At 46.7% G+C, this 25129-nt stretch overlaps 9 protein-coding genes across 9 annotated transcripts; 4 read left to right on the forward strand and 5 right to left on the reverse strand.

Annotated features, from left to right (window-relative positions):
* Positions 1–1664: 1664 nt before the first annotated feature.
* Positions 1665–4091, reverse strand: JR316_0002932 (ATP-dependent RNA helicase suv3, mitochondrial; the record flags this gene model as incomplete). The annotated part of the gene is made up of 2 exons (XM_047888715.1): positions 1665–2574; positions 2629–4091. 2 exons carry the CDS (start codon positions 4089–4091, stop codon positions 1665–1667), a joined length of 2373 nt encoding a protein of 790 aa, XP_047751089.1.
* Positions 4092–4773: 682 nt separating this feature from the next.
* JR316_0002933 (Putative lipase ATG15) lies at positions 4774–6014 on the forward strand (the record flags this gene model as incomplete). The annotated part of the gene is made up of 4 exons (XM_047888716.1): positions 4774–5220; positions 5269–5442; positions 5496–5906; positions 5958–6014. 4 exons carry the CDS (start codon positions 4774–4776, stop codon positions 6012–6014), a joined length of 1089 nt encoding a protein of 362 aa, XP_047751090.1.
* Positions 6015–6425: 411 nt separating this feature from the next.
* JR316_0002934 (uncharacterized protein) lies at positions 6426–7437 on the forward strand (the record flags this gene model as incomplete). The annotated part of the gene is made up of 4 exons (XM_047888717.1): positions 6426–6514; positions 6570–6603; positions 6667–6902; positions 6969–7437. The coding sequence occupies 4 exons, from the start codon at positions 6426–6428 to the stop codon at positions 7435–7437; spliced, it is 828 nt and encodes a 275-aa protein (XP_047751091.1).
* A 339-nt stretch (positions 7438–7776) lies between these two features.
* On the reverse strand, positions 7777–9057 carry JR316_0002935 (uncharacterized protein; the record flags this gene model as incomplete). The annotated part of the gene is made up of 1 exon (XM_047888718.1): positions 7777–9057. The coding sequence occupies one exon, from the start codon at positions 9055–9057 to the stop codon at positions 7777–7779; it is 1281 nt and encodes a 426-aa protein (XP_047751092.1).
* Positions 9058–10014: 957 nt separating this feature from the next.
* On the reverse strand, positions 10015–11166 carry JR316_0002936 (uncharacterized protein; the record flags this gene model as incomplete). The annotated part of the gene is made up of 1 exon (XM_047888719.1): positions 10015–11166. The coding sequence occupies one exon, from the start codon at positions 11164–11166 to the stop codon at positions 10015–10017; it is 1152 nt and encodes a 383-aa protein (XP_047751093.1).
* Positions 11167–14717: 3551 nt separating this feature from the next.
* JR316_0002937 (uncharacterized protein) lies at positions 14718–15384 on the forward strand (the record flags this gene model as incomplete). The annotated part of the gene is made up of 4 exons (XM_047888720.1): positions 14718–14879; positions 14977–15033; positions 15101–15187; positions 15244–15384. 4 exons carry the CDS (start codon positions 14718–14720, stop codon positions 15382–15384), a joined length of 447 nt encoding a protein of 148 aa, XP_047751094.1.
* A 3299-nt stretch (positions 15385–18683) lies between these two features.
* On the forward strand, positions 18684–21579 carry JR316_0002938 (uncharacterized protein; the record flags this gene model as incomplete). The annotated part of the gene is made up of 10 exons (XM_047888721.1): positions 18684–18800; positions 18868–18936; positions 19010–19081; positions 19146–19244; positions 19301–19381; positions 19476–20060; positions 20117–21004; positions 21063–21222; positions 21280–21398; positions 21541–21579. The coding sequence occupies 10 exons, from the start codon at positions 18684–18686 to the stop codon at positions 21577–21579; spliced, it is 2229 nt and encodes a 742-aa protein (XP_047751095.1).
* Positions 21580–21681: 102 nt separating this feature from the next.
* On the reverse strand, positions 21682–22600 carry JR316_0002939 (uncharacterized protein; the record flags this gene model as incomplete). Its single annotated transcript, XM_047888722.1, has 3 exons — positions 21682–21930; positions 21994–22060; positions 22128–22600. The coding sequence occupies 3 exons, from the start codon at positions 22598–22600 to the stop codon at positions 21682–21684; spliced, it is 789 nt and encodes a 262-aa protein (XP_047751096.1).
* A 1468-nt stretch (positions 22601–24068) lies between these two features.
* JR316_0002940 (uncharacterized protein) lies at positions 24069–25059 on the reverse strand (the record flags this gene model as incomplete). Its single annotated transcript, XM_047888723.1, has 4 exons — positions 24069–24227; positions 24334–24474; positions 24565–24900; positions 24955–25059. 4 exons carry the CDS (start codon positions 25057–25059, stop codon positions 24069–24071), a joined length of 741 nt encoding a protein of 246 aa, XP_047751097.1.
* Between the last annotated feature and the right edge of the window lie 70 nt (positions 25060–25129).

Consider the following 25129-nt stretch of genomic DNA (forward strand, 5'->3'; position numbering starts at 1 on the left):
AGATTCAATACCTCTAACGTCGGTATTGTGAGCAGTGAGTCAGGGGGTAGATGGCTACCTGCCTGCGTCATTGTCAGCCCGAAGCCGCTGATTGAAAGTGTCCTCAAGCGGAGGCACGAGGAAAGGAGTGAGAGCATCGAGCTAAGCGTTTCTGATCGGATCTGTTGAATATGAAGTTCCTCGAGAAAGGTAAAAACTGGGGAATCAGCGGATGGGGGAAATGAGGTACATAGTCTCGTAATAGTCGAAATGCGGTCGGTTAGAGGGATTTCTGTGGATTTGTGAGGAATGATCCTTCCAGGAACATACATGGGCGAGACTGTCTTCAAGGAGACAAGGCGCGGAATGTCGCATGCATGCAAATTGTCTAGCTGTTCAAGAGATATAGGTGGAGCGTATATGTGAACCTTCTCCCACTGCAGAGAGAAAGGGAGCAACGTTTGGATGATCATGCTCGCAAATTGGGTGTCGTCCTTTGCGTCGAGGCCAACTGTCAGAGAAATAGAACGAGCGAGGGTGAGTCGCCGTTGTGCAAGCTCGCAAATGCCTTGATACTGAGCAATGTTGTATTCTGAGATGTACCGTGGCGTCTTAACGAAGAGCGTGTCCCACAGGAAGGGCATTCCGTATGCATATTCTCGCCATTGATGACAAACCTGAGAAAGGAGAGAAGGTGTCCGAGGTAGTATTAATGGTTGCCGAGAGGATGTCTGTGGCTTTCTACCCCAACAGTTGAATTCATCTTCATCGAATTCAGGGGTAGTCTCGGTTTGAGAAAGAAGTAGAAAAATGGTTTGCCAGATCTCGACAGGGACTTGGGCGCACGGCATCGTATAGCCAACAAAAACTCTCCAAATTCGAGGAGCTGCTGTGGAAAAAAATGCAGAGAAAATGCGAGACCTTATGCTTCAAGAAGAAGGCAGGCTGAATTGGGCGTGTCTTGGAGATTCATCTTATAAAGTACAGGATTCAAGCTCCGGCCTCGATTTGGTGACGTTTATAAAAGCGGATACATCAACTACTAACTAGGTCTGGCCTAGGTACTTCTACAGATGACAGTTGAATTCAAGAGTAAATAACAAGCTTTGCCTTGTGTTCCCCATAACCGGGGGTAAAGTGGAAGAGCCAATTCAAGATATACAATGCCAGCTGCTCACCTATTCTTAAAAAGTTCTAGAAATGACCAGAGTGGCCTCATCTGATTCTACCCAAGGTCAGCCCAAGGTGTTTGAATTTAGGTTACAGCAAAATCGTACCGAGTATTACTATCAAATTACTATGCTGCTCTCAAATTTACCGGGTACTTCAGGGTCATTCCAGGATCAGGCTGGTGAAAATCATTGTTATATATTTTCTTGGTATTTTCGTCAAAAGAATTATCAGTAATGATAAAAGTGAAAGAATGGGCAAGGTAGATCTTTCAAAGGAGGGCTTTCAAAGCTCAGGTTCTATCCAGAACACAAATGTAACGTTATTGACTTCCAGTGGCGAACAGAGAGGATTGTTTTACAAGTGTTTTCCTTTCTTTTCTAAATCTATGTACACGGATGGTATCTATATCATAATTATGATAATTATACTTTAGCATATAATAACGGAGCAATGATATCATCAATATGTGGGGGTTTAGATTGGGTCATTAAGTGAGGGAAGGCTGGAGAATGTTAAACAGCGCATTGGGCGTGCTGCAAGTTTGTCTCGGGCAACAACTCAGGAGTAATAAGCGCCGGACGAACGTCCTCGAGCTCTGTCGCAGACGAAGTTCCATCCCTCGACATATCCACCAGCACCCAGTTAAGCACATCTTCCAAACGTTCCTTGACAGTCTCAACCGAACTGTCAGCATAGACCACAGAGTTTCGGAGGCTCATCCAGGAATAAAATACAAGAATTTTGTGGAACGACTCCAGGAAATTCAGCTTGTCCAGCGACGCCTTGAATTTCGCGCGGGATTGCGTGTGCTTCGTCATTGGCTGTTCGTTGACATTCAATTTCGAGATATGGCGCTCAATACTCTCCATTGTGTCCATAAAAGGCTCGCTGTCGTTGATATCTTGAAGCGTGACTGAAAATTTCTCCTGGTGTGCCCGTAACAGCCGCTTAATAATTCTGGTTGTGTGGATGTCCCTCCAAGGGATCGGGGCATACAAAACTTGCACCTTATCCTCAATGCTCATCTGCGGCCACTCCTTGTCGATGAAGTCGTATGCTTGATCGGTTTGACTGAACTCCATGTATCGGACATGAGTTGGGATGCGGCCGATGTACTCGGATGCGCTGACGGCGGTGCGGACGGTCGTCCCAGGAGGCAGAATGGCTAGAGCCTTTGCAACGATCAGCGCGTGTATGCCAATGCGGGCAAAGGAAAGAGGCTGATACGGCATCGGAAGGGTCTTGCGAAGACGACGTAAGTCTCCATCAAACAAAGTAGTCGTTGTCCCCCCCGAATCAGAGTCATGTAACCCATATCGTCCGGCACGTCCAGCAATTTGCTTTATGCTGGAAACTGGAAGCGAAATCGTAGCACCTCCTTGCCTTTTAGATAGTGCCTCGAATATCACACGCTTAATCTTCCTAAATTAAAGAATTAACAAGGGAACCGAAGGAATGACAAGACTGAGCACATACAAGTTGAGACCCATCCCAATGGCGTCGCTCCCGATCATAACGTCGAATCCAGAGTCGGGATCGTTGAATAATGATGCCTGCTCGCTACGAACTTCAGGGGGCAAACGACCATAGACGACTGCACATTTAAGACCCGTCCGATTTTCAACAGTTTTTTTCAAATCGAAGATGCTCCGTCGGCTGAATGTAACGATACAATCACCCTTCCGGACGTTAGTGACATCGCCTTGGAGACTTTTATTTTCGACGGTCAGAGGCGTGAGACGCTCATACCGCTTTACGATGAGTTCATCTCCCGTGTGCTCGAGAAGATTTTGAACAACAGGAATCGCGGTTTCTTCACCACAAAGATGGATTTCCTTCGCAACCAAACCGAGCACGGCACTCGTCCATCCACCCCCACGGATGTCATCGCCAATCATCTGAATTTCATCGATGACAGCAACGTCGTACTTGGTCGCATACGAGAGCATTTCAACGGTACAACTGAGCAATGTCGCACCTTCCACCATCTTTTGCTCCTCGCCCGTGATCATGTTGCAAGACCTGATATATTCTGGTTTCGGACCATACGCCGCCTTATCGTTTGGGTCCACTTCGACACCCAAGGGTACAATCTGTCCGGTGTTCAAACGATGCCAGATTTCGTGCGCAAGCAGGCGTAAAGGTCCAGCGTACACTCCAAAGTGGGCAGCTGCCAACGCTCGCAAAGCATGATGGGTCTTTCCACTGTTCGTCGGCCCGACATGCATGATAAACTTGCGCCGAAAGGTGCGCGCCTGCGGGAACTCGTCCCCTAGAAACTCTCGATTCGTCGCCTTCGTGAGAGATGCGATCCTGTCAAGTGTGCTTGTCTGTACGCCAAACTGTGTCTCCAAGCGCTTGAGATTTTCTGGCCGCGACGCCCAAGAGAAGAAGATAGTGCTATAGATCACATCTATGCTTTTATCGTCTTGTTGATGGCTGAACCGTTCAAGGCCGTAGTGAATGTACTCTTTGGGACCAGAAAGAAACCCCGCCTCGACATCGTCGACAAAGGTGTCGAGCAACTTTCGTGCATCCCGGCCTGGGATACCGAAAAGCGCCAGGCGCTCCTGCGTCTTTGAGTTTTCGGTCCACGAAGCGACGTTGTCGTGGAAATACGGCAGCTCGTCTGCCTTCGAGATGACTGGGATTACCGCTGGTTTGGTGACATGGCCAAAACCGTCACGGTGGTTTCCTCGAAATTCAGAGTGATGTGAAGCTCGCCAGGGATGTTGTGGAGGTTCAAATCTGGGTGACATGTGGTCTAGCCGTAAATCCATGGATGGGCGTCCTTTAGCATGGTTAATTTGGGGTTTGCGTTTGGAATGACCGCCAGAGCGGTATCGACGAAAGATGAGGGTAGATACACCTATCCATCGCTCTGGTCGAATGCATTGCGTTAACGAAAGTTGACTTGAGGCATTTAAAGAGCGTAACATCTAGAATCCATGTCGTTAACAATACCATGACATAGGAAAAAAGATTGACAGCGTACCGCTAGTTTAATTGGTATCTGGTTTTTTTCCGTAAACAGAAGTTGGTATAACTCCAGAACACAACGAGATCATGGAAAATACACAGCGGTCAACCAGAGGCCAACCGTGTCCCGTAAGCTATATTTTCAAACGGGTGGAGACCTGAAAAGTTGGAAATGAGGACGAGGTTGGTGAAATTTAAAATGAAAATAATGAGTCGAGGTGTAGAGTCACGTGATAGCTAAAATATGTCACATTGTCACTCCCTTCTGATCACGTTACATTGCATCTCGTTTCAGTCGGAGATCTAAATCCGGGCCCCAACACCCGGCCACTTCTGGAGACCTCACTTCCCTTCCTGTTCCTTACTTTTCCTGCGTTTCTTATGCTTTTTGGGCTTCCAGGTACACTTCAAAGCTTGGTATTAAACTTTCTGTGGTATACGACACCTACAGAACGGAATAATACCCCAATCATCTTCCAGCTTCGCCACCAGCACGCTGTAACTAACACATCAAGGATTATATTCTCGGATTTCAAACCTGGGGTCTCGTTCTCGGATTCTGAGACGCAGTTCTCGGTACCTACTCTTAATGCTAAGATTCCGAGACCACACACATTCACTGCGTTAGATGGTGTACAAACGATGGGGTGGCAGGACTGGGACATACCCGCCCCAGACATCACAAAGCGCAGCACCCTGCTTCAGCTAGGCAGCATGGCCTTCAATACCTACGCAGCCGACAACAGCACGGCTTCAGACTGGTACGACATCTCGCACGAGTGGGGATCGACGCCGTATGGATGGGAGCCGCAGGCGGACGGCATGCGCGGGCACGTCTTCGTGTCGACGGACAACTCGACCGTCGTTATTGCGATCAAGGGCACGTCGGCGGGGTGGATGGTCGGTGGTGGTGGTCCCACTGTGGGGAAGGACAAGAAGAACGATAACCTTCTGTTCTCCTGCTGCTGCGCGCGTGTGGGTCCCACGTGGTCGACGGTCTGCGATTGTTACGATGGTGGTTATCGGTGCGATACGGATTGTGTGGAGGATGCGATGAAAGAAGAGGGTTTATTCTATTCTGTTGGATTGGTGCGTGGCTATTCTGCTTTTCCTACGTGGCGCTAAATTTTTCCACAGAACCTCTATAACAATGTTACATACATGTATCCAAACGCGAACATTTGGTTGACTGGGCACTCGCTGGGAGGAGGTTTGGCTGCTCTGATGGGAACGACGTTTGGTGCACCAGTCGTAGCCTTTGAAGCACCGGCTGAACGATTAGCATCCCAGAGACTCCATCTTCCCCGTCCGGTGCGTCCATACCCTCCATTTAAAACATCCATGACTGACTTTCTATGAACCAGCCGACAACGCATCACATCACCCATGTATACAACAACGCTGACCCCATTCCAATGGGTGCTTGCACGGGCGTCACATCCCTCTGTGCCATTGGCGGGTTTGCCCTCGAGACGCGGTGTCACGTCGGCCAAGTCATCCTGTACGACACCGTGCAGAAACTCAACTGGTCAGTCGACATCCGGAACCACGGGATCAAACTGGTCATCGACAAGCTCTTGAGCGACGACGCGGAATGGAAACCCGAATTTAACGGGGAGAAAGAAGCTGCGCCAAGTGGCTGGCTATCTGCCTTGCGCTGGGGGTGGAAGAAACGGCAGGGCGAAGAGCCGGCGGATGATGATGGGAAGGTGTACAGAGAGGTTCCTTTGGCGAGGCCTGCTATAGACGTAGAGGGTGTTGATGGTGTTTGTACAGTGGGTCCCACGCTACTCTCTTTTGTTGTTGCTTCTGATCTCGCTCTGTAGGATTGTTATAGTTGGCAATTCGGTAGCTTCAAGAACCGCACAGCCAAATGCAACTAACGATAACGAACTTGAATGAACAAATCCATTTTGTGTTATATCGTACGACTTACTTCATGCTATTTGATGTATCAACATAAACTATACCTTACGCTTTAGATTCTTAATGCAAATATACTAGACTTACGACCATGATGTTCACGAATAGATCACTCCTGTTTTAAATGTGTGTTCAGTGACCTCAAGGCTATACTTCCCCGAAGTTGAAATCACACGACGTACTGCAACTATTCAGGATGCTAGCGGCATGAGGTGGAGCACGATGTCACTTACGTGTACCTTTTGCCACACTTCGCCCTCGAAGCTACCCCTCGGAGGGACCATTAAATTATAAAGACCTCGTTGAAGATTTCTGCCAACTACTTGAACACCTCTACATGCTACGACAGTGTTAGTGACGAAGCATCAAGCATGGACACATCGGCACTCAATCCTCGCGCGGAAGATCCCTTCCGAAAGGCACTGGAAAAATACCCAGAAAATGTCGACATCCTGATTCCGTGAGTAAGGTTGCAAAACTGCTCAAAGTCTACTTATTCTCATGGAGAAATATAGCGTCATCGGTCGGTCTGGGGTTGGAAAAAGTGAAGTGTGTAATCCTGACTTGCAACGGTACACAGTAACACGACTAATCGCAACTGTGTCCCACCAGTTCATCAACGCTGTTCTGCGAGAAGAGTATGGACAAGGTATCAAATCTGAGCAGCTCATGGACGTGCAACACACGTTGCGTAGATGCACCGTCGACGTTAGGCTGGCTGAGCTGGGGCGCACCTCAGAAGGGAGGCGTGTAGTTCTTGTTGATACCCCGGGGTTGATCGACGGTCTTGATTCAAGAGAAAACGAAGGACTTCATGTCGAAAAGGTGGCAAATTGGTTCAAAGAAGTGTATGTGCTAGTTCATTGTCATGATATGAAATCTTGCGTTACCGAGCTCACTTAATTTCTCCTAAGTTACCGTACTCAGGATAGTGCTGTACTCGGTGGTATCATCTATCTTCACAACCTGGCCCATGACACTTTGCATCACGAAGACCGACAGTCTCTGCTGATTCTGAAGGCGTTATGTGGAGTCAAGTCCCTTTGTAGGGTGGTCGTTGCCACGACAAGATGGGACACAATAAAAGACGAGGCCTCTATCACTTGGAAACTGCGGGATCTAGAGGAGTTCTATGGGTCAATAATCAAAGAGGGGGCGACATTTGTAAAGGAGAATCGTACCGCCAGGGAAATTGTCGCCATGGCAGTTGCAAAATATACCCCCGGTGCTCCTCTGCAGATACAACAGGAAATGAATGAGAAGCACTCATCGTTTTCGAAAACTACCGTTGGATCCTTTTACCGGGAACCAGCCAATCTTAAGAGTGGGTTTAATGCTATACATACCCTCACTCGCAGGATGCTCGCCTCTTTATTTGGTTGAAGTACAGAATTCAATATATTCTCCGCCGAGACTAGCATTCTCTGTATTAGGTCAACTCCATGATTTGAAGACAATACTCAAGGAGCAGATAGAAATTGGATAATTGAATATTTGTAACACATAAAGCGGACTTGATGTTTTGAGAGGCCTTTTAAAACTGTAAATTCCAAGATTCCTTTCCAAAGGTCGAATGGGAAAGTCATATTTGGTAAATTCGATACCAAATCCGGTGCACAATTTATTTACTTGATTGACAATTGAGCAACCAGAATAGAAACCGTTCCTGAATACACTCCAAAGAAAATTTTGAAAAACCAAGCTTAGAATCACAAAATACGCTTAAATTGTTGTCATACTGTCCTCCAAGCCTTTCGCAATTGACTGGCTAACCGCTTTCTCTTTAAAGCTGACCCGCTTCGTATGCCAATCCAGCCAATCCTCTGCCCTTGCACCGTTCTTGTCGTCCAGCAAACCAACCGACACCGACACCAGGTCTGGAGTATCAATTTGCCATGAGAAAACGGTCGCCCCACACTTCCCACAGGACTCGCGATATTTTCCCGTGCTCGCGATGTATTGCTTCAGCCCAACCGGCCTTCTATCTTCCTCAGCTAAAGACAACGGTATACAGGTATCTGGAGATACAATGTTGGCGAGGGGAATAAACGCCCATGACTGGATCTCGAATCCACTGGTGAGCCTGCAGGTGTTGCACATGCAATGCCCGGCAAGGTACTTCGTAGGCGTCGGTGTGTCCACAGGGCGCAACCACCACTTCTCGTCTTGAGGATTCGATATTTTGGACAAGTGGGATGTGCTGTGTGAGTAGAGAAGGTCTGGGTACGGAGCCGAGGGCAAGGTAGAAGCTTCTGTTGGTCGAGTGATGTCGAATTTGATTGTCCCGCAGTGACAATGTGCGTGTAGGACGTCGTCGTCTTCAGAGCCTGGCTGCTCTGGCTGCTCAGATGCAGTCCAACCGGTGGGCAATTTCTCGCTTCCAGGTCCCTCCTTGAAGAGCGTCAATTGTTTGCCGTCCACAGTGCGAAGATGGTGAGCCAATCCGCCATCCACGGTATCGCCAACCCAAATGTGATATCCAAGATTGATGATCCCTTCAGTCCTTTCCAAAGCCCCGACAGAGACGGTCCAGTGCTCTTCCTTCTCAAAAGGTCGATGAGGAACCCAGAACAGAAGGGCAGAACATGAACTGCAAAAGTAGAGCGTGACATTCGGTGAGTACGTCTCGTATTTCGTTAGATCAGAAAGGTCGTATGGGACATCCGGTGCGCTCGTGATCTCGATGGTCGGTGGAGAAAGTAGGGCAGGGGTAGTGTTTCCATTTCCATTAGCGGATCCATTGAGTTGTGGAAGGCCTTCGTCGGATCGCTGTCTACTAACGCTTCTGCTCGCGCTTTGGCTGCGACTTTGTCGACGAGATGGCTCGCGCGCAAGAGGCGGCCCGAAAATCGAGGTTTGATGTATGGCTAACTGTCCGGAGACATGGCGGCAAGTTGTGCAATGGCAAAAATCGTCGGTAATGGGAAGTGATTCTGTTTTGAATGCCACGCGAAAGGCGTTCAGCCCGCAATGACATGATGCATTGACGTAGGTTAATGCCATGACCAAACTGAAATGGTGTTAGCATGCTGCGAGAGATTGATATATTGAAACGTACAAATTGTAGTGTCGAGTCGAGATATTCTGGCAGGTAGATCCTTCAACAGAGATTATTTAAATCAAATGCGGGTTCCACTGCTTTACGAACGATGATGTAGTGAGTGGAGTTGTACAGCGGTTATGGTGATGTTGAGGGTCGTTGCCGCCGCCTCGAGCGCTTTTATAGAACTTTATCTCCAAGTCCGTCGACCACCAAGCTAAGGCTAATCGTTTTGATATCGGCTCCGGGTCGCATCGTACAAGTTGGTGGAGTCCAGACTTTGGCCTTCGACTTGATCTGGGCGGGTTATTTTAACTCCTTTACAAGGCCGTAGGGTAACCATCGCATCGTGAAAACACCAATATCAAGCAGGCCAGACTTTTATCATGGCTGTGATAAATGGCGATTTCGGTCGGGTCTATGGATATGTTGAAACAGAGTTTAGTAGATTTCTAAAGCCAGAATGCGATTCTGGATGCTCTGACGTACCATCGCCGCCCTTCTACTTTGTTCGAGCTCCGAGAGTCAATCCACAAATTCTTGTTGATAGCTGACTGTCCTGTGGTTGGTGGTTTGTTAATGGCATTCACCACCCGGAGCTCGTCGGATAGGTCGTCGACTGAGGATAGCAATTATTCGAAAGTTCTGGAAATTTTTCGGTTGTTGTCCTCGCTCTTGAGTTGAAAATTCGGAACTGAACGTTGAACTTGCTTCTTGAACTCCTGACACCGTGTGCATGATGGAAGTTTATCAGGGAAGGATGACCACCGTGGTTTTTCGGCAAAAATAGCGACGACTACCGACACAAACAAACAAAATCACGGCTGATTTCAATATTGTTTAGCTCCTAACTTCCACATTGTTCGCTTGACGAGTTTTACACGACGAGGGAACAGAAAAAAAGAGAGATCTGCGTAAATCTACATAACGATGGACGCAGATTTGGTGCTTGCCAATACGCCTTCTTTTACCGCCTCCATTCCTGCCTTGTCTATGGCTTCCTCAGGACGCACTACGTACTCAGCCCAGTAGACCCAATCCTCAGCCCTGGCACCGTTGTCTTCTTGGTCAATCAAACCCACGGCAATGTTAATGATACTCGGTTTACCGTCTGTCGGCGGGGGTATGTGATTTCTTTTGGGATCGATGGTCCAATACAAAACATTCGCACCGCATTTTTCGCAGTATTCACGGAATACCAGAGGGGAGCTCTCGTATCTCTTTAACCCTATAGATGTGCTGGGGATGCTTTCTCTCAAAGAGATTGGGACGAACTCGTTTGTGATTTTATCAAGGACTTCGACGTTTCCCATGGGGAGGAGGATATATGTCGAAATATGGGCCCCATTCGAACGCCTGCAGCTGGAACAGAAGCAGTGGCCACACATGAACCGTACATGCGAAGATGGGTCTTCAGGGTTCCTTGGAGGAACGGCCCACCACTTACTGGGGTCCTGCGCGTCTTCCTTGCTCAACGGCACAAGATGAACGGTAACGTTCTTGCAATGACAATGCGCGATGACTCCATTGGTGTTGCTTTCTTTCTTGAGGATAGTGTCGGACCTCCAGTTATGGACAACCTCCTCAGTACCGGCTTCCTGTGCGTACCTCGGAAGTTTCTTTCCCAAGGATGCGAGATAGTGGTCTGCGAGTCCTCCATCCCCAGTTTCTGCTACAAACGTATGGTGGCCGACATTTACAATGCCTTCAACGCGCTCCAGGGTTCCAGTATACACGGCCCATAGAGTATTTCCTGAGGTAGCCTCTTTAATTTCATGGAAGAGGTGCGTGAAGCACACCGAACAGAAATAACGTGTAATCTTGTCCTGCGCTGTGTATGTCTTCAATTTTGACAGGTCAGCAACGACCAACATCAATTCTCCAGGCTTGCTCTCGGCGGACAAAGGTGCACCATCTATTGGGACAGTATGTACGGCCATTGTTCCGGTTGAGTGTCGGCATATGTTGCAATGGCAGAGTTCACTTGCGATGGGGAGCTTTGAAGTTGCGAACGGAACCTTGAAGGCGTTAAGATTGCAATGACAGGATGCGTTGATGAATGTCAGGGCCATTTTATATATAAGTGTATTGATATCTTCTCTCTGATCAAGGACTGGGGGGATGATAAGAGTCTCTTAGTGTTGGTTGGCTTTTATAGTTTTTTGACCCAGGAGCAATATATACATGCATAATTTTGCTTGTGTCTTCTTCGAGGTGGCATCCATGGGTAGACGGTAAATCTCGGTAACAGTGCTTGATGTGTTCCGTTTCGAGTCATACCTTTTTGTCAGTAACGGATACATACATAACCTTCCTTTTCTCCGTGTGATACAGACGATAAGTGCTTACATTGCACTCCAATTTTTGAGGCAGGGTTAACTTGTGCAATCCACATGAATAATCATGAATGTATACCGATCTTGCTTCATTCCATCAATGATATGTCTTAGCTAACGATTTAAAGATAAAGTTGTATGGTTGAATATCGTTCTGAATGGTTGTGTTGGATATTCGAGATGGGCTGCCATAAGAGAGGCGTCTATGACTATGCCATATAATGAGGACCGATTCCGGCAAAAGTATTTGTTCGAACTCCAAAACAGCGATTTTGGGTCCAATGTATGTACCAAAAGGTGAATCTTGAGGCTGACTGTAAGAATATCTGGTATTGCAAACGAGAGAGTTATGAAAAATTAGCGAATGTCATGCGGAAAAGGGGCATGACCAATTTCGATCGCCGCCAACGGAGGTCTTCCAAACGTTGAACTCTCTCTCCAAAACCTTTCCACTTTTTTTGAATCATTCGACGGTACACGATTCCCACTAAGCAATTGAATATCTCTTAACAGGAAAGCGCAAAATAGCTAATTTCAGCAATGCTCGCAGACGTCGAATGAAAACATACCGGCGGCCCAAATTTCTTCGAATATTGGCTTGATTCCATACGCTTCTTTCTTCTTCAATGGAGGCGAATGTTTGGGGAAAGGAAGTGGGATGAAGTAAACGGGGAACCGGAAAAGATGAAAAGGAAGTGTACAAAGTGCAAGCAGGTTCTCGATAGTCTATGTTGGCTAAACGGTATGTGTCTCCTTGTTTGAAGCATCAACGACATTCAATCCCTTCAAAAGCTGGCGGATCTTGACTTTGCGCTTGAGTCTACACGGTGGCATCGATATCTTCGCCGTTGATATTTTTCACTCCCTTTTTTAAGACCCACAACACCAACTGGCCGCCTTGCAAACAACGCTGCTGAGATACAAAGATATCAGTATAGGGTTTCGTTTCTTCGCGGCCTTGTTGAAGAGCTTGAGGATTGGATGGATCATACGAGACACTCCAAGGAACTTGAAAGGACGCCAGCCGTCAGTAAAAGTCACACCGGCGACTCACTTCTCTTCACAAACTCACCCTGATTTCATACACATATCTTCGTACCTTGATGGCCATGAATGTCTGGAGAAATAATGCAGGATGGAGGGAGTAGAGCAACAGGAAAAGTTGGAATGGAGGTGTGCAGATGGATTTCTGTATTTTGTGTTGACTATACTGTGCGTATCTCCTTGTTTCAAGCGTCGACCGAATTAATGTATACAAAAGCAGGCGGTCCTTCACGATGTGTTGAACATTATGTGTCTCGTCGCCTCAACTCGGCCCAAAATTCAATATGTTCAAGAGCTGGCGGGTCTTGACGTTTTGTCGAACATGCAAACACTCCTGGATTCTACGCCATGGTATCTCTATCTTCGACAGCGTTGTTCGTTCCTTTCAAAGGAGGTTTCTGATACATGAAGATAGCAGAACAGGTCTTCGTTTCCTCATGGTCTTCTTGTCGCCAGAGTATCTTGAAGGTTTGAGAATTGGAGGATTGGATGGGTCACAAAAGGCAACAAGGATATATGAAAGTATGTTGGGCATCGACATTACATTCTTTTGCCTCTGAACAATTTAATAGGATATGAATAGTCGACATCAGAGTTTAGATACCATACGTTGTCGGAAGGACGATTCCCAAATTCAGGTTTGGGTGGCCCTTTTCTGGAATTGCCTTGCCGTCCAGTATCCCGGTTTGCGCCTTGCTCCCGTCGATCGACAGATCTTTCGCTATCATCAAATGCTCTGTTAACTGGTCTGGTTCATGGTTCTGGCGTGGCATCAGCTCATTTCTTCTTGGTTTTCTGGCTTTTCTGGTGGTCCGGAACTTTCTGAGACCAGGATAGTCGGGTTTCATGTCGACATCTCAGCCAGAAAAAATGGGTAATGCCCATCGATGTTTTCCCGAGCAGTAATAGCTCTCTCCCGCGTCTTTTGCCCCAATATTTGCAGATATCCCATTTCTCTCCCATCCGCCGTGACCGTGACCGTGACAACGTCACGACGTAAACCAATCTTTTCGATGAAAATCCATGAGCTCTGTGATAATACGCTTCATATATTCGGACGACGCGTAATTCCATGCCATTGTTGATTCCGACAGGTGTTTCTTCCTGTCACCCACGTATGAAGACCTCCAGTCGCGAAAATGTACACCAAGATACGTGACAGTGACGTATGTCACGAGCGTGAAGGTACTCCCAACACTGGACAGTCTGGGCGCGATAGAGGGAAGAGGGCGGGAAATAATAGAAATATAGCATCCTCAAACGTGGATATAGATCTCCTGGTCTTGTGGGATGATCATGACGAGAATTCTGCGACCGGAACCGCGGCGGTTTTGTCCCATAGTTGGAAGGGTTGCACAGCGTCGATGGGGCCAGCAGCAAGGTTGAACTCTGAAGGACAAAGTATCTCCTCTCTATATCAAGTTTCTTGCATGACCCTTTTGCCCATCTCGTGGTCAAGAAACATTAGCCTGTTTTCTCAGAGCCGAGTGTTATTTGTCAGGCGTTGGATGTCCCTGGACGACTGAAAGAGGGCGATGGGGCGTTGGCCTTCATTCGTCTACGCAGCATAATCGAAAAAGGGTGAAATTGAAAGAGGGTATGTGTTGCATTGGTTTCTTCGATGAAGTGAGATGAGGTTTAACAGTGTTTTTAGGAATCGACGATGTGGTTGACCGTCGTACATGAAATGGCCAAGGGCGATAATAAGTCTACTGCCAAAATGGTTGTATCAGCTGCCAATAATAAATGAGCCCTACACGCACCACTATCACACTCTACGCTTTTCTGCCCACTCCCCGACTGGCCGTCAACCATGTCGCCATGCTGCAAAGCTATCCTCGTCACTCAACCTGGGATCCCAAACTCCAGCATGTCGATATTTGGAAATTCCCCGTCCGTGGCTGCCCCATTTTGGAGATTCTTCCCGAGAATTGAGCGCAGTTCGAATTTGCTGACCTGAAAAGGGACTTCATCCAGTCGTCTCTTTTTTTGCACTTTACTCTTTTTTTTTCGTTTCCTCCCCGCAACGTTCCAAGGCCTTCTTGCCCCTCCCATTCTCCCCAATTCATACGCTAGCTCTCGGCCATCAACGTTTCAACCCCCACAATTCATTTCATCATTTTCTCCCTTATATCAACCTCGCTCTTTTTATACACCCTCCTCGCGTTTGCCGTTGTCTTTTTCCTTCTCTTTGTACGGATCTTGCTCCCTGCTGCAATACAGCGACGGCTTCAAGGTCGGACATGTCCCCCACCGGGCGTGTTTTTCCTTCGATAGAGCAAGTTAGTCGTGAACATGCTGAACATGGGCGCCATGTATGGATGATCTCGTCGAACCTTTCGTTTCCGTCGCGCTACTACACCCAGGTTCCGTGGTCGGGTCCGTCTACACCATTGGTGGCTGTGGTGAGTAATATTTCGTATTTTCGCCTGGTTTCTTTTGTCGCGTGTTTCTTCTCTCGTTCTTTTCGTTCTTTGTTTTTATTGTTTTTTTTCGTTTCAGAACAGGGAGAACATGCGTCGGTTCAAGAAGATTTTTGCACGCACCACGCACAGTTCAGTGAGTTCGCCGCAGCCAGTCCAGCCCTAATCCATCTAATACCAATTCTATCCAATTTTTCCTTCAGAGACGTGTCGCTTTCAGCTCTTCATACGATGGCTTCCATATTACTTTCGAGGCGAACTTTCGGAGGCGGATGAAAGATCTTATTGCGGTGTGTTGGATTGACACGGTTTTTTGTTCTTGATTTATTCATTTGTTGTTGTCTAGCATACCAAACTAAAGCTCCGCCAAAATATTGTCAAATTGAGGGAACAAATTATCCAAAACACCTACCTGAGCCTTCCTCTTGCCCGTACCAATGTCAAGGCATCGCCGTCGTCATCAACTTCGTACCTCCCAATATCCTAATCGCGTGCAGGTCTCTTCATCACCCCCAATGCCAACTACTCTATCCTATTCATTTCCTACATGAAAAATAAATCACGGTCACGCACATTCTTAATTATCTTACGCCCCATTTTGTTCTTGATTTCCTGATGTTTGCTTTCTTGCATTATTCCCGTTTTTGATTTGTCGTTGTCGCTTGTACCATGCCATCTATCCCCATTCACACCACGCCACAATCATCTCCACGATAAATTTCCACCTTATAAACTATGATAGTCCCTATAAAAACGTGAAGACGTCTTAAAAATGTACTATACTCACTTGACACTGAAAATATTGTTGAATTTTTGTACTATTGAAGAAGCTCAGCTCTTGAAGATGTCGTTACGCCTCAAAAACATTGTTGTAAGTACATCTTGAAATTCTGCTTGAAGTTTTGAAGTGAATCTGCGGGGACTGGGCAGTTAATGATTGTTTGAAATCACACTCGTTCTCACAAAATGCCAATCTCGTTGACAAAAATTGGACTGATCGTTGGGAGGCTGCAAAATCGACTTGGTGCACACAAAGTTGTTTGAGGTCTCGTTTGAGTATTGAAGGATTTGGAAAACCTGAACCGATATTGCCGCGTTGATATCATTCGCTGACTCGAAACTGATTTGGTCCACATATGAAAACTGAAATCATCTGTTGAAATAACTGAACATGCTGAAAAGTGTTGACGTCGGGTTGAGCTTGAAGTTGGAATGGTTGAGGCCGTCAATGTCAGTGAACAAAAGACAAAAACAATCATATTGGTAAACTAATGAAGGTTATACTCTTGAGCACGGTGTGAAAAGATAGTTGAAGGAAATGGGGTTGGTTGAGAGGGTGTATGGACTGCCAGCTCTGTCCTCCTGGGGCGAAAAGCAGAGTAAGGAGCGAGACCGACTGGTCGAGCATTGAGACATTCACGACTTTCTTTTCAGCATTACTGTGGCACAAATACAGCCGTAGCATATGTTGAGGGCGATGGTTTGCAATTTGATAAAAAGGAATCGTGTGGGAGATTATTTGGAAAACATATATACTTCTACATGGTCCGTGCGTTTTTAAGTTTTAAGGTTTAACGTTAACCGTAATAGAGTGCGATTTGCCGGCTTAGAAAATGCGTAAATGAGTGGCAATGCTACTGAATTATCTGCTTTGCGTTGTCAGCTTGAATCCCGTTAGTAGGTTAGTACATACAGAATCGGCCCCAGTCTCGGAGATCAAATATTCTACCGTTATCACGACATGGCTCATTCACATTTTGTCCCAAACAACTTGTCAAAAACATTCTAAAATTCACCGAATTCGACTGCAGTCACATCGCACTTATTGGAAGGCGACTGTGGCTTTAGGCTGTAAGGTGTTGAGTACCACTGACACTGCACCTTCGGTAGCATTGTCTCGTCGCCCGAAGTTATACTAGCTCATGACGTTGTTGACAGTCGATCCTATATTTCGAAAGCCCAGGAAAGACTCCGTTGGGAGTTATTGCGGTTAACCCAGCAGGTATCTTATCTTAATCACAGATTCTCAGCCATTGTGGGTTTTTCTAGAATGCCCAATGCCTCCATCAAGTTGTACAGTTAAATTAACAACACTCTGTTCAACTACTGACTTTTTTACCGTGACCATAGATCAGCAGTATCAATGGTTTGCAGTCATACTGTGAACTCCTGTAACAAGCTTCATATATTGTGCCGAATTCACCTTAGAGCCTCGCTGCTGAAGCAACCAGGTCAGATTATATTTGAATCCTACCCTTTTGTGTGCCCTGACTAGGTTGTCGTTTTCTTTCCTTTCTAGGGCTCTCGGTCTCGATCACAGCTGTCCAACGTCAGCCAACGTCCAACCGTCTTACTTCCTGCTTCTTTTCAGGCCAGCGCTTGACTATAACAGGAGAATGTGGCGCATCTCATTTCTGTGGGTCCATGCATGGCCTTCCTTCATTGTTGTTGGCCATACACACACCGGACGAGATTTTTTTGGTGTAATATAAATGGTGCAGGCGGCAGGCGGTCCAACGCAGTACGCGGGTGTTGTAGTATAACATCAGAGAGTGTAACTTTACCATAACGACTTGCCATATGTTATCCTTACAAATGGTTAGGTGCTCCGAAGTCTTCTTTGCTTGGACCTCGTCATCAACTAACTGACCATATATAGTTCATTCGTGCCTTTATTTGGTCATCCTTATTTCAGTAGCGTAAATCGTCGACCTTCTTATTTTTTTGACAAATATTTCTAGTCAAAAAAACTATGCAAAATTTTTTGTCATAATCTATCCTTTGAAAATTCCGTTCAGGTTTAAGCACGGGCCACCATCGCGAGCCGCCACTTCATGCTGGGCGCCGTCGTGAAGCACATTGTCCGCGCCTTTAAATGGGTTAGGCCAGCTACTGCAGAGCCTGATATTCCCGCCGCTTTGGCTTACGATATCTCCGGAGTCTGGAGGCCTCTGTCCATGCCACTCTCGCGCAGTGTATCAACAGACTGAAGCCCGCCATCGCTGTCCTGGGAGAGGTTTTGCCTATGTTCCTGTGGCATTAGGGCAAAGGGTAACTGGGCCAAAGGATGCTCATGTACCGCCTTCGGTTAGTATCTTCGCAAGGCCTAATGAAGGCAAAGCATTCCCAGCATGATATGTGAAACACATTCATAACTAGCTATTTCAGTATATTAGCCATGGCCCACAGAGAGTTCTGTCCATCCATTGCTGAACTATTGAGCACGGTTGTGTCAAGATCGAGTCATTCACGGGTCGGCTGCTGGGCCAATATTGCAAATGCGGATAAGGCTTGATAACATAACACAGTGATTCACCCAATGAACTTCTTGCCATGATACGGCAATACGCTGAGTCAGGTATCCCACGCAACATGGTGAGCTGCCTCGAGGCTCAGTGGGTCATTCTTTCTCTTTAAACCACATCTCAAACAAAGGATAATCAGCAAATATACCTTCCTACCACAAGAATTCCTCAGAAATTCCAGCAAATCCAACAGATGATCGATTCATCTATTTCTTTTCCGCGCAGCCTTCTGGCCAGCACTGCCAAATGGCTTTCCATTTCGATACGCCCAACAACGACGGGCCATGCAAAAACTTTATCCTCTCCCACACTCCCTTTATGCCAGCCTACTGGTTTATTATGGTAGCACGTTACGCATTGAAGATCACGCGCTTTGAGCTTTGTCGCGTTCCGTATTTGGACGCGAACTAATTTATTGCCATTATATGTACGCTCTCTCTCTCCCTTCTGTTCCTTCATTACACTCCAGTACGCTCAGACAATGCATAGAGTTCCGGCCAGCAACATATCCACCATAAAGTCTGGCGGTGACACCCCAGATGTCTCTGAAGAGGTACTTGGCAATAACTCTCGTATAGCACTCGGGAACTCTATCGAGGTAGGGGTTTCTATTCTTGTATTACTCGCAGATCTCAGTCTAAAGCACCTGCTTGTGGCAACCTCAGGATGTAAGCAATCATAGAATATCTTATGAATTTGTTCTGAATTGCCTGCGCAATAACCGGTTACCAGAGGTAAGTAGCAATATCCTTTAGCTGAGCCGGACGCCGGCTGATATTATGGTCCACCCAATTTTCTGCACTGTAGGAGGTTGTAATCTCCCTCAAGGAGATTATCAAACAACAGAGTGGTGAAGGCAATGGTGGTTCCCATGATGCGGTATGCCAATTGGTCTCTCGGTTGTTTATTTGGCATGCCCACTGACTGATACAATGGTGCTTAGCGCCTGGTGAACGGCGAGCAAGGACAATCTGATGCGCCAAAAATGGCGTATTCAGTCGAGTATTCCAACAGCCAAACTGGAAACAGTGGGGTCTCTGAAGTACGCTCTATATCTCCTTGCCTGTACGAAGTGGCTTACTTTATAGGGGATTGTAGGACGCCGATTTATCAGATTTAGTCGACCAACATACGTTTACTGAGATGGTATACGACAATAGGCAGCAATTTGGCATACGAGTACGTCCTTTTCTGCACACAGGCCTAACATCACTGTCTTACAATAGAACGGTAGCCTCACTCCATGCCTGAGGCTCATGCAACTTGTAATCAGCCAGATGCCGTCAGCCTGTATGGAGCATCCGCCAACACCAACGTCAATACGACCGAAAATTTTGGTTATACGGGTTCCAATGTGTCTACAACACATAACGCACCAGAGGCTGACCTCAATGCACAACTCGCACAATTCCTTACAGGTTTCTCCCAGACAGGCGCCGATGAATCCTTCTCTGGATGGGTACAACCTTCCGCATTTGCAGGCTTAATGGCGCCTAGCCAGTACTTTGGCACCCGTGTAGGTCAATCCCTCCCACAAAACATTTTCGCTCCTGGTGCTCTTCAAAGTCAGCCAGTCATTCCAAATGTGAAGACCCCGACGGACCCGTATGGTTGGGCACAAACCTCAGCTACGGCCCCAGTAACTAGTTTGCCCTCCGACTACAGGACCGTCAGCGATGTCGGGTATTCGATGATTAACGGTCCCGCCCTACTTGGGGCTGGGAACAGCGGATATTACGGTCTCGACACTCTTACCTCGAATACTGCAAACACCCCTTCTCCTGGAGCGATGGGAAACAATTTTACACTTACAAATGAAGGAGCTCAGAACCAGCAGAATCAACAATGGGATGCGCAGGTAAGCTTATTTCCTTGTCGCGAACTCATCAAATCAACTCATACTTGACGGATTAGCCGGCTCCGATTGGCCAAAATCAATTTGGCCAAATCAACTCTATGTACCCCGTGTCTATTGCTAGCCCATTGTCTGCTGCGAGGCTTTCGACAACTGTTGCAAGAGCTCGCAAGCTTGGTGGAGACGACGGCCTCCATGCAATGAGCCCTGTCCGATGCGCAAATCCTGATACCAGGCGTGGACAACCTGTGGAAGTACAACTTATTGCCGGCCCAAGTCGAGCTTCGTTTTCGGAGTTCAGGGTGCCTGATATCTGTGACGTGGACTCACCCAAAACCTCAAGCCCAAGTCACTCCTCTTCCCCAGCTACTTCTTCCTATGACACGGATGCTTCCTTGGGTATCCGAGAATACAGTGATGCTCGTCAGCGTTATAGTGGAAATTTTATGAACAATCGCACACAGAATGCAAGAACCCCGTCGCGTAAAGCCAAAAAAGCGCCATCAGGCTCCCAAGCACCAGAGCCTCTTCATGGTGGGGCGTATTCAGCCATCTCATTTGTTGCAGCGGATACCAACATAAGGGGCTCATATATCCGAAATTTCACCAAAAAAGTAATTACCATTGGGGTTAAAGGTATAGAAGCTAGAAACGGTGTGCCTCTCCATCAATTGGACACTGTTCAACTGGAACACTCCTTCAGAGCGTTGGGGCTTAATGTTCCCGCAGAATTTTTCTCAGAATTCGAGTTCCCTGCTCAGGAGCAGGAGAATCAACATCATGCAGATAGAAGTTCTTTGGATCCGACACAGTTCCTATTCGCTGATGCGGAAGGCAACCCAGGAGTGAACATGGCAGACTTATGTCACCAGAAGATAACCATTAGAGGCGCAGACGATAGGCTGTTCTCACACGGCCTGTTAAAAGAAATCAGGTTTGTAATAACTGTATGTGTTCCATGCTCTCTCGTTCTCCTAACCCGTGCTAATATACGTTTGTGGCTAGTTTCCAGGGTTACATTTTCCTCCGAAGAAAATTAAACTTCCTAATTCGAAGAGAGACGGATTTTGCACCCGAGGAAATCTTGCGTTCCAAATAGCGGCCATGATACTAGATTTCTGGGTGAAAATGGCAAAAGAACCTCGTCCTAACAACTATCAAGTCGGTAATCCTTTCGGAGGGTTGTACTAGCTTTTTGCTGACTCTTCTTCATTTGTTATAGGCACCACCTGGGTGGGACTACAAGGATATTGGGATTGGGGGCCTGTTTCTTTTTGGGATTCATCTCACCAAAATGGGGCATTGGTGCGCAACAATCGGCGTGCGGGAGAAGCCAACATCGTGAGCGACTGTTACTCATAACCACAGGCTCACCATAAAGGCAGCTCAGATCGGTTTGCATGGCTTTGATTTATACAAATAATTTGCAGAAATCATCTGTACATTTACAACAATGAACTTTATAAATATTTTGTGTGCGTAGTTAGGACTAGGATACAATGAATACATGTGCTACTTTTAGTGTGATTAAATAAGCCTACTGAGATTACTGTGAATACCAAACTTGTAAATTACAGTCGCTTGTTTGGTAAGGGAGATCGGAAAGCGCAATTAATTAATAGAGTCACCTGAACTCGTGTGTCGGTGACGCAGATGGTGATAGTTTCTGTCTTTGTCGTCGCATTTCTTCGATGTAGATAAATGTGATCAATATTAGCTCCGTCATATGTTCACCAGCTTTAAAGATTTCAAGACAAGGCGGCTCTTTTTCGTGAGATGGAACACTGTGTCGTGGGCAGTGGTATCGAGCGACTAGGAATGGGACATGAGCCTTCCCATGTTCCTCACTGATGTCGGTGTCGAGAAGGAAAAGCTAGAATTTACATATTTATGATGAGTGGGCGTGTATATGGAGGGATATGAAATCTCATCGTACCTCGGATATTGACGAACCCATCTTCCACATATATTGTTTTTGATCCGGTCCAGTGAATATACGATTTCTACCAGTGAGGCTCAATAATGAATATATAATGAAACAGACTCAAAAGAAGCAATAGAGCAACGCACCCTCCGTACCAAGCCCATCCCTCCTTCTTGAAGAAATCGCACGTCTTTCGCTCACCGCCTCCATGTCGAATGATGGTAGAAGAAATTGCATGGAACTCGATCTCAGCCACTTTTCTGAAGCTTGTAAGGAGTTCCGTCTCTGCCGCCGCCTTCTGCAGGTCGCAAATTGAAGGAATAGGGCTGTCCCAGTGAAAGTCGTGGTCATGCGATTCGAATGAGCGCCTGTCCAGCTCGTCGTCGTCGTCTTCCGGTACGATGTTATTTGAGCTGTTCGTCGACAACCTCCTGTTTACGAAGTGCTTTTCTTTCCAGAGAATATCATGAGGTGTATATCTTGGACTGGGTAGAGCGCGCCATATGACAGTTGTCCTTTTGCTGGCTTTCGGAACGCATATTGATTTGAAGAGCACGTCTCCTTCCTGGTTGCAATAGCTGCTATTCGAGGGCTCGAACGAGGTTAAATATAGATGCATTGTGATATATGGCAGAGTTGTATGGATATCTGGCAGAGAAGGAAAAGGGTAATCGGTGCTATGGATATTAAACCCCAGATGAGAATTAAGGAAGCATTTGACGCGATAAGGCTCTTATAACTTTGCGAGATGCCAGAAACATGAACAGAAACGTCCGAGTGAAGCGCCATGTTACTCTGTAATGATTCCAGACGCAGTGTGAGCAGTATGCATGGTTCTAGATTGCCTCCGTAAAATTCTAATGGAATGCGGGAGTAATTCGGGGTGTTGTTAACCAACGGGACGGCCCGAAGTATGACGGGGACCCAGGCAGAGCAATGAGAGCCCCTGAAGAGAGCCGGGTAGCCTCTTTCAACTTGAAAGAGGTTGGATGTTGATGAAGACACAGACACGATCAGCTACAACATAGATTAGGAAACAATCAAGTCGACTTGTACACAGCAAGCTTACCATGTCAAGAGTATGATATCTGAAGCCATGTATTAAGCCAGATACAGAGCCTGGTACGGTCTCGTTTTGGAGCACGAAATAGGGATATAGGTACTAGAACTTGACGGTCTAGTCTAGACCCGCTGGCGGTGGCAAATCCGCTGGGCGGCGGTAGACATATTTTGAGAAACCACGTGATGAGCAAGGCTTCAGGCGTCTAAATGCTCGAGGGCTTTCGCTTTTCACTGAGTACCACTGGTAGTTTGCTCTATATTTGTGGTCTTGCCTTTCAGAGATATGTAACAGGACATTGTGTCAATTTATATACCAGGAGAGCAAGAAAATCTATTATTTCTAAAGCTTGGACAACCTATAAAATGCATTATTTGGGGTCAGGGATGTAGCGGAAAGGGGAAACGGCGTAAATATTCGGAAGCGACATATGTTAATCGATATGATGTGCTACGTATGCATATGCAGTGTCCTCACAGTGCGCACTCGTTGATTGACGGTCTAATATTATCTTTATTACAGTCCATAAATAGATTGATCTGAAGCCATTGGTCAAGTTCGACCGACTAAATACACCGGAGTCGCAGAGGTTATGAGATTCAGACCTAGTAAGCACGGTATTCTGTCAAAGTGATAGCCAAACTTTAATTTCATGTCACTTGATATATGTCTTTCTTTCAAGTTACAAGAATAATAGCTTAGGCGCTCAAGTCGATGACACACTTCAAGATGTTCTGTGTCCGTTTGAACACGTCAATTCATCAACATCTACAAAGCGTCTTGTGAAAACTCGGTTTGTATCAGTGTTCGTTAATTTCTTAAAGAAACAGAATTTTTGGATCCCATGCGTTGTCGTCCGTTTTATCGAGTCCACCCATATAATTAAGTTTGAAAATGGTGTAATGATTAATAATGATTATTTACGAAGTGAGGAACATTGTTGAAGTAGGTATGTAAAACGGCCTGTGGCAAGTAAGCTTACAGACCATATTGATGAAGTGGATGACAATGGTCAAAGGAACTGGCTTTAGAGACGAGCACCGATAGCGTTATCCGGATCATCGATCGCAAGGACGGGGACCCAGTTTTGATAGTAGTTTATCCCCAGCAGCCGCACGGAGCGGTAGTCGATGTGACGGATGTCCCAGAGGCGATTGCGCTTGTTAAGTGCTTGGCATGAATAGTTCTGTAAAAGTATTGCGTCATGCAGCAGGTCAGTGGGAAGCCATGATGGGAGATGAACACGTTCCGATGATAGCAAAGATGAAGGGGAGAAAAAACGCGACACGTACATGTTTCACGACGGTGTGCGGTAAGAGGACTTCGCGCACTTGTCTGCCGACCTCAAGCGCGACCTCTTGACGAGTATAGAACCCCTGCCCAGGGCTGCAAGGCAGGTTGCTCAGGCGTCCGATGCGCTCAACACCAGGCCACTACACAAGAAAAAAAAAGTTCGTCAACCACGAGGCATCGCGGGGATAGAAGACGGTGGAAACACGATATATGTATGATACAACACTTACATCGATTTCCACACGTGTGCGCTTCCAGCCCCTGTCCTTAAAAACCGGATCGTCCGGGTGGTCGATGCGCACGGTATCGAGCTTGTGGAGGTAGATGCCCGGCTTTCCCTTGACGCTGAACACGATGGTATCGGTAAATGTTATGTGCGAGTTCTGCGGGAGGCGCGGGACGATGACCACGTATTCGAGGTTCTCTTGGTAGGCGCGCATGTTGGCTTCGTGTTCGCCATTTATGATGGTTGCGGCGGTGGGCACTGGCTTGTTGATAAGAGACAGACAGTAGCGGCCACCGGGAACTAGTAAACAGGCCTTGAACATGTTTGTCTTATCGATAACCTGTAGGCAGGTAAGTAAAATCGCAGTGAATGCTGAATAATGTACAATACATACCATACTTGAAATTTCGGGTTGATTGGTTAACATCAGACTCTGAGGTGAGACGAAGTTAATGTCAAGAGGGTTATTGCCGCTCCATTCGTAGTCGTCGAAAGACATTGTGGAGAGGGTATCAGCGGCTCAGAAAACACGGAGAGACTGGAGATTTATGGTTGCAGATCGGTAGCAG

The sequence above is a fragment of the Psilocybe cubensis genome, chromosome 3 (assembly GCF_017499595.1).
Source record: "Psilocybe cubensis strain MGC-MH-2018 chromosome 3, whole genome shotgun sequence".
Classification (NCBI taxonomy): domain Eukaryota; kingdom Fungi; phylum Basidiomycota; class Agaricomycetes; order Agaricales; family Agrocybaceae; genus Psilocybe; species Psilocybe cubensis.